The sequence below is a fragment of the Chanodichthys erythropterus genome, chromosome 13, assembly GCF_024489055.1.
Source record: "Chanodichthys erythropterus isolate Z2021 chromosome 13, ASM2448905v1, whole genome shotgun sequence".
In the NCBI taxonomy this organism is placed as follows: Eukaryota; Metazoa; Chordata; class Actinopteri; order Cypriniformes; family Xenocyprididae; genus Chanodichthys; species Chanodichthys erythropterus.
The window spans coordinates 34,909,776-34,917,340 of record NC_090233.1 but is presented as its reverse complement, the minus strand read 5'-3'; the positions used below and the strand labels follow the sequence as shown (position 1 = coordinate 34,917,340).

The window sequence follows — 7,565 nt, the reverse complement described above, 5'->3', positions numbered from 1 at the left end:
AGCTGTAACATTTGCCCGGGTCACACCGACCCAGCTGCTTCACCAAAGTCTGACATAAATAATGGACATAAGCACAGGTATAGGAGGATGTAAGTTCTCTGTATATATGCTTCTTGTTCCTTTAGGCATATACTTAGCTATCTGCCAAGGCCTTCTTGTCTTCTTCAGCTCTCTTAGCAAAGATTATACTCAGATAAATTTTAGACAGGCTACTTCATTTAAATTGGACTCAAGTTTTCTATCATATATTTTATTTCAATATTGTACTCAACATTAAAAGTTTGATTATTATTTGCTCAATTTTATTCTTCATTTATTTATTCTAAAAAATATTTTCCATCCTCACTTCGTCTGACTGGATATCACTGCATATAGCCTAAAGTAATAAAATTATTTACTCAGCAAAATTATTCATAAAACACAATATTATTCATTAACACCAACGAAATTTACACCACAGTAAATTGAACTAATCCTAAATGTTTTTAAAAATGCCTCTGTTTAAAAACGACGATTAATGTCTAATCTAATCACGACGTGAGATATTTATTTCGCTAAGGGAGAACAGCAGTCTTTAGTAATTAACAAAGTTTGGATAATAATCTGCCACTGGAGGGCAACAGAGGAAAACGCTTTCCTTTTTGTTGCTGTGGAAACGACAGACGCGCTTAAAGTTTGTCCAGAGAGCTTTTTGTGGGACTGAAAAGATGAATTTAGAGGATTACTTTCAGTCGGTTTGCAAAGAACGACTTTCATTGTAAGTATATGTCATTTATTACACCCCAAATCTAGAACCACTATGTGCCGTCATGGCCACTGAGATTCAGAGTCGTTGAAGTGGAATTAGCGGATAAAGATGGTGAATTGCATGTACTCAGAGATTGTTCAAACCTTCAGAAATAAGGCCGTACAGAAGGATTTGACGGATATGAGTACAAGCGTAATGCAGCTTTTGGAGGTGCGCGAGGAGTGCGCGAGCGTGACCAGAGCATTGGAAGTGCAGAAAGAGGTGGTTGTATGAAAAATAATAATAAACTACAGTATTTATAACTACTATATTTACATTTTCGCTGTTGTGTGTGCTATTGTCAGGAGATGCAGATGAAGCGGCAGAGTTTTCGAGAGAGAGACGAAAACATTAAAAAAGAGGAGGAGAAACTGAAGAAATCCATTCTGAAATATAACAAGTTTTTGCAAGTAAATCAATATTGTAAAAGAACTACACGGATATGAATGGATAACTTTTTGGTAGGCCTAAACGTTTTTGTGTTTTCTTTTTCTTAAGGAAAACGATGCCAGACGGTTGCGTGCCGTCAAGAAAGCAGAGTCAGAGAGAGCTCAAATCAGACTGAAAGAACTGGAGATTCAGAAGCTTAAGACAGAGAATGACGCCCTGCTGACACGCAAAGAGCTTCTGGAGGAACGTGTCGGGAAGGCCGTATGCTACCAAGAGTTCCTGGAGAAAGCTGCAAAAATGTCCGGAAAGGTAGTCATTATATAAGTAGGTAGTTTGCTGTTGTTGTGTCTGGAAAGGGGGAGGGGTACTGAAACAACTCAGAGAAACTATCAAGCTGTTTCCCTGCTCTCATGTGCGTCATTTGGCTGAAGAGTGAGTTATTCCACACTTTGAGAGTGTGCACAGAGTTATCTGAACTAGGATCTAGATAGTCTTCGCATATTAATTGCAATGCCAGGGTTAATAAAAAGCCGTACAAGTCTAAATGTTCAGTACTGTGGTGAAAGCTTCAGCAGTTATAATGATATATGTTTCCACTAGCAGCAGCTCTTCTAGTCGAGTGAAAACAACGGCAAACAACTGCAAAGTTGCAAGTTTTGCACCATCAGAAAAACTGAAGGCTGTGGGTTCTTCACACTAGTAGGCACCTCCACCTGAGATGTTGGGCCACTGATGAAACAGGCACTTGTGTTAACTCCCACTATTATGTATCAAAAGGAAGAACACAGGTCTAGTGTGGAATTATTTGGTTTCTGAAATGCCAGTAGGATGATGGATGAACAGTAGAATTAAAAACATATAGATGACAATCTGTCATTTGACCAGTCACATTACATCCAGTAATGCATGCATTTGAACTTTTACTAAGCACTGTTACGTTTTAAGATGTTACATGTTGTTTGTGTTTACTATTTATATATTTGCTTACATATAATACCATGTTTTTTGAAAATGGGTAAGTTAGTTCTTTATGTGTGTACAGTATTAATTTTCATTTCTTCAGGACTGAAAAACGGTCTTTAACAAATCTTAAATTCGATTTTTAAAAAATGTGCAACAACCTTAAATGCTCAATATGGCGGCTGCAGGTTTGTCATCTGATGTTTTAAATGCTTGAGCTCTTTAAAATATTTTTATCGTTCATCAGCTGGGAAAAACGTTCTGAAAGGGATTCCAACCATATCGTTTCTCTGTGTCTTTATCATTATAGTTGTGGTGTTATTCTTTTATATTTAGAATGATTTTTAGAACTACATCTTTATTATTATTATTATAGTTATCGATCTTGGTGTGAACGACCCTTTATTCTGTGTGGTTGGACTTTCTGTTTTCTGAATGATGAGGTAGATGGGGTAAAGAAAATATCTGCATAAAGATACCGTGGTTCTTTTTTAATGTTTGAAGACAAAAAATATACATTTTTCAGAATTGTACATTATATTTGAATATCTAAAATATTGTATAGTAATGTTATACTTTTTCTTTCTCTTTCCCCCCTTTTTTAATGACATTTGAGTTTAAGAACATTGGTCAAGTCATTGACCGTCTTCAAGCACTCCGGTCCATCCACAAGGAACTTCTAGAAAACCAGACTGCATTAGAGAAAGAGAGAGAGAGGACAAAGCGGGAACTGATGCAGTACATTAACAAACAGCGAACTGTTCTCCTGCACTATAATAACCAACTGCACCAGCAACAGACGCAACTAGACAGCATACGCTTAGAAGCATACAAATGGGTAAAAACATACACACACAGACAGACTGTTAATGTACATACACAAAAAGACACACAGATAATAATGTGGCACCTCTGTCCTCTGTAAAGTTCTGTCTCCCAAGATAACAGACTTTTCATGTATTCTACAGGAATTAAAACTGAAGCACTTCCGTTCCACTGCAGCAAAAGAGATGCTCCATTTTGTTCAGCTAAAGACCACGATCCATAACATTTATCAAATGATCACACGTAACACCAGGAGAATCTCTGTGGATACTGAGGACACGTTTAAGCAGTTGGAAATGGTGAATAATGCAAAAATACTAATGGCAATCTTGAATGAACCAGTATTTCTTGTTGATATATATATATATATTTTTTTTTATATTTTTTTACAGTAAATTTCATAAAAGTAATCACACAGCAATCTCTGATCAAATGCAGCTGAGGTTTCACAACTGCTATGTTGATTAACTTATTTTTTTGTAACTATCCCTCCAGATTCAGAAACATTTTCAGCTTATGAGAGCTATAGGTGATGATCTAAAGTTCAACATTATGACAATGCCGAATCGAACTGAAGAGAATGACAGAGGAGATTAAGACCCAAGCTCTGAGGATGTGCATCAACTGAAAAATGACCAGATGTGCCTAAGCTAAATAAAAATGATCATCTGACCACCCTTTTGACAGGATTATTCACTGGGGTGGGAGGGGCAGCAGGGATACTGTATGGAGATTAAAAGAATGATTCATTTTAAGGGTTTTCCCATAATCAGTGAAATATTATCAAAGCATATTGCCTTCCTATTTCTATGGAAGCTTGTTTCCACCACTGAATAAAAAAAAAAAAGTAACTGCGACATTTTATCTCACAATTCTGACTTTTTTCCCTCAGTTTTTTTCCTCAGAATTTTGATATAAACTCGTAATTGCAAGTTATAACGTTTGAATTGCAAGATAAACAATTCTGAGAAACAGTGAGAAACAAAGTGAGAATTGTAAGATATAAACTCACAATTCTGAATCTGTTTCACAATTGGGAGTTATAAAATCAGAATTGCAAGATATAAATTAGAAAATTGTCAGTTATAAAGTCAGAATTGCAAGATATAAACTCGCAATTGAGAGTTATAAAGTCAGAATTGTGAGATATAAACTTGCAATTGCAAGAAAATGTCAATCATGAGCTGACTTTTTGTCACAGAATTGGACTTTATAACTCGCAATTGTGTTTATATCACAATATGACAAAAAAGTCAGAATTGCGGGATATGAGCTTCCAGTTGCAACAAAAAACTCAAACAAAACAAAACTCAAAAAAAAAGTTTTTATTCTGTGGTGGAAACAAGCGTCCACATATTTATATATATATATATATATATATATATATATTAGGTTTCAGACTCAGCTGTTGTTTGTAAAGGCTTGAATACACATAAATCTAAATTTTAAAATGCTAGGCATCATACATGAAAACAATATGTGTTCTGAAATCTGCTCAAAATATTAAACATAACTGAGTCTATGGCCTACATACACTACATGATTTTCTGTAAAATCTTCCATCTCTTGACTGCAGTGTTGACACCCATATACTGCAAATTGAGGCAAAATCTGGGCAAAAATATAAACAAAAGATGAATGTGAACACTTATGAATGCTTCACAAGTCTCAGTCACAGTGGGCTTTATTGATTTTATTTATCTTGCACTGTGCTTTCGTTTCTAGTTCTCTTTCATTTCCCTTTTTTTCCCTTTCCTTTCTTTCCTTTCTTGGGCTTTGCGCTGGCCTTCTTAGCCTTGCGCACACAAAAGCCTCTCCAGTGGGCCTGAATGATAGTAGCAGCTTGGCTCTGCATTTCTCTTTCTTTTTCCTGCTGTTCCCTCTTCTCCTGAGCTTCCCGTCGCTCCTCCATAATCTGGGAGTACTCCAGGTCCATAACTGCAAAAAGTTCCTCCAGCTCTTTCAACTCTGTCTTATCTTTCTCATGCATGCGTGTCATTTCCTCCAACTCTGCCTAGACACACATATACACATACAAAATCAAATACGTTTTACGGTTAGTCATCTTAATGTGCAGTTGTACTAATTGACAACTTGGATGTTTGAGTTGACTAAACAACACGCATTTAAATATTAAAATACATTCACACAGTGATGCACTGAGACATTTGATTTTTTTACTGCAATGCATATACATACTGTTCAAAAGTTTGGGTCAATAAGATTTTTGTATGCTTTTGAAAGTCTCTTATGCTCACCAAGTATAATATAAACTGAATGGAGTAATGATGCTGAAAATTCAGCTTTGCCATCACAGTAATAAAATACATTAATATACAGTCAAAACTAAATTTATTCAGACACCTTGAACATTTCATTGATTAATACAGTTTATTCACTGTAATTTAAAAAAATGGTAGTAAAATATGACAAGCTCTCAGAGTTAAACTGTCAGAAAATATTAATCTTAATTATGTCAGACTTAAGCAAAACATGGTCAGGTCAAAGTGTCTGAATAATTTTTGGTTCCAAATGTTTTTATAAATTTTACTGGTAGTCCACTTTATGAAGAATTTTTGGGTATAATATGTCACAGTTTACTTTATTTTGCTATCTTCACTTACATAAATGCACTATAGTGTCCTACACCCACTAGTAAAAATATATAAAAAATGTCTGAATCATTTTTGTTTTGATTCTATATATTTATGTATTTTATTCCTGTGGTGGCAAAGCTGAATTTTCAGCATCATTACTCATTACTCATGATCCTTCAGAAATCATTCTAACATGCTGATTTGATGCTCAAGAAACATTTATTATTATTATCAGTGTTGAGGACAGTTGTGCTGCTTAATATTTTTGTGGAAAATGTAAAAATATTTTTAGGGTTTGATGAATAAAGAACAGCATTTGCAACAATGAATGATCAAATGAATGCTGAATAAAAATATTAATTTCAAGAAAAATTAAATAAATACTGAGCCCAAACTTTAGATTTGCAAATATGTCTGAAAATGACACTGCATCAAACATCAGTAGAGGTTATGTTAGATTAATGTCATACCTGTTTCTCTCCCATTTCAGCATCATATTTCTGTATCAAGTTCTCGATCTCCGTTTCTTCCTTGTATTTTTTCTGCAACTCAAAAACAGTAACATTTACAACAAAATAATCAGCATACTCATGCTTGCTACTTCAATAACTGAATGACCCCCAAGTGCGCACACCTTTCGTAGTTCCAGTTCTCTCTCTCTGTTTGCTGCAATCACATTATTGAGCTGAGCTCTCAGTTGATTGGCCTCCTGTTGCAAACGAGCTCTCTTCCCCTCTGAAGTTTTCTTGTCTGATTGACTCTGTTTCTCAGCATCCTGCTGAGTTCGGACAACAAACTCTTCCAAACCATTTTCCATTTGATGCAGTGATCTCTTCAGCTGGTGCACTACATTATTCAGCATGGAGATCTAATTAGTGAGAGCCAGACAGAGCAAGGAGAGCAAGTAGTTTAGAGAACGTATTCATCTGTGAAGATTCTGTCATCTAACTAACTGTGAACTTTGTTAAAATGTTTTGCTCCTTATGGTGCTTCTCACCTCTGTATCCTTGGCTTTTATTGCCATTGCAACCTCTTTGTCCAGTGAGTCTATCAGTTCCTGGTTGGCAGAGTGACGTAGACTGACTTCCAGCATCATCTCTCTGAGTTCTCTCTCCTCCGCAGGGGTTGTGAGGAGCCTCTCCAAAACGACCTCTCTCAACTCGCACAGGCCATCTCTCAGTTTCTGAGAAATAATCTCTCCCCCTGTGTTAGCTTTTATCCCTTTTAGCACCTCCCTTGCAGTCGGAGTTGCCCTCAATAGCCGTACAATGTTACGAAAGGAGTCCTGAACTGCTTTTGCTGATTTGGATAGTTGTTCCTTTTGCTCACTTCCATCAAGTGCCATAGCTTGGTACTTTTCCTCAAGCCTCTGGTGCTCTTTCAGGGCCCTGACCACCTCCTCTCCCAGGCTCGGCAAAAGTGCTTCTGGACAGTTCAGCAAAGTGCGTAGAAGAGACGCTATCTCAATCTGATTAATGCACTCATCTAGCACCCCCAAAATGAGCTTTGCTTCCCGAGATGATAGTGTCTTCCTGGAGGGGTTGATGGTCTTTAAGAGGTCTGCCTCAGTTTTGTTTGGAATTGTGGATGCAGATAGTCTTTGTTCAAGAGGGAGATCGTCTGATTTTGAGCCCATCATTAGAGGTCTCTTTGATTAAGTAACAGAGAGAAAACTATTCAGACAACAAATAAACAGACAATAGATCATCTTTGGTGAAAAACTACTAACAATATAGATTAAAAAAAAACATTTAAAACAAGATCAATGTGGTTTTGAAAGACATATTTAAATACAGAAAGGTGGAGATATGAAAGTCTCCACAAAGCTATTTAAAATGCTCTTCATGCAAAAAAAATACCACACAAATGTTTTCATTTGAATCATAAAACAGGTCAGTTCATTGTAACATGTTATACATCACCGTGTTATTATTCTTTTTGGAAGAACTCCGTATTAATTTAATTATTAGAGTCCAACTCAAACTTCTGTTGTTGTTGTTTATACA

The 7,565-nt window shown here is 36.1% G+C and overlaps 2 protein-coding genes across 2 annotated transcripts; one reads left to right on the top strand and one right to left on the bottom strand.

The window, feature by feature from the left end:
- Positions 1-856: 856 nt before the first annotated feature.
- Positions 857-3,586, top strand: cfap73 (cilia and flagella associated protein 73). Its single transcript, XM_067408224.1, has 6 exons — positions 857-1,009; positions 1,093-1,197; positions 1,286-1,486; positions 2,754-2,975; positions 3,106-3,261; positions 3,458-3,586. The coding sequence occupies exons 1-6, from the start codon at positions 857-859 to the stop codon at positions 3,557-3,559; spliced, it is 939 nt and encodes a 312-aa protein (XP_067264325.1). The 3' UTR covers positions 3,560-3,586.
- Positions 3,587-4,601: 1,015 nt separating this feature from the next.
- iqcd (IQ motif containing D) lies at positions 4,602-7,195 on the bottom strand. The gene is made up of 4 exons (XM_067408223.1): positions 6,557-7,195; positions 6,194-6,427; positions 6,030-6,101; positions 4,602-4,976 (listed from the first exon to the last, which is right to left on the bottom strand). The coding sequence occupies exons 1-4, from the start codon at positions 7,193-7,195 to the stop codon at positions 4,695-4,697; spliced, it is 1,227 nt and encodes a 408-aa protein (XP_067264324.1). The 3' UTR covers positions 4,602-4,694.
- Between the last annotated feature and the right edge of the window lie 370 nt (positions 7,196-7,565).

Excerpts from the sequence above, each read along its gene's own strand:
- iqcd (XM_067408223.1), bottom strand. The coding sequence starts at position 7,195 with ATGGGCTCAAAATCAGACGATCTCCCTCTTGAACAAAGACTATCTGCA. Across the intron at positions 6,102-6,193 it reads GAGAACTGGAACTACGAAAG|AAAAAATACAAGGAAGAAAC; the intron begins GTGTGCGCACTT and ends TTTGAGTTGCAG. Across the intron at positions 4,977-6,029 it reads CTGAAATGGGAGAGAAACAG|GCAGAGTTGGAGGAAATGAC; the intron begins GTATGACATTAA and ends ATGTGTGTCTAG.
- cfap73 (XM_067408224.1), top strand. The coding sequence starts at position 857 with ATGGTGAATTGCATGTACTCAGAGATTGTTCAAACCTTCAGAAATAAG. Across the intron at positions 1,010-1,092 it reads CATTGGAAGTGCAGAAAGAG|GAGATGCAGATGAAGCGGCA; the intron begins GTGGTTGTATGA and ends TGCTATTGTCAG. Across the intron at positions 3,262-3,457 it reads CGTTTAAGCAGTTGGAAATG|ATTCAGAAACATTTTCAGCT; the intron begins GTGAATAATGCA and ends CTATCCCTCCAG.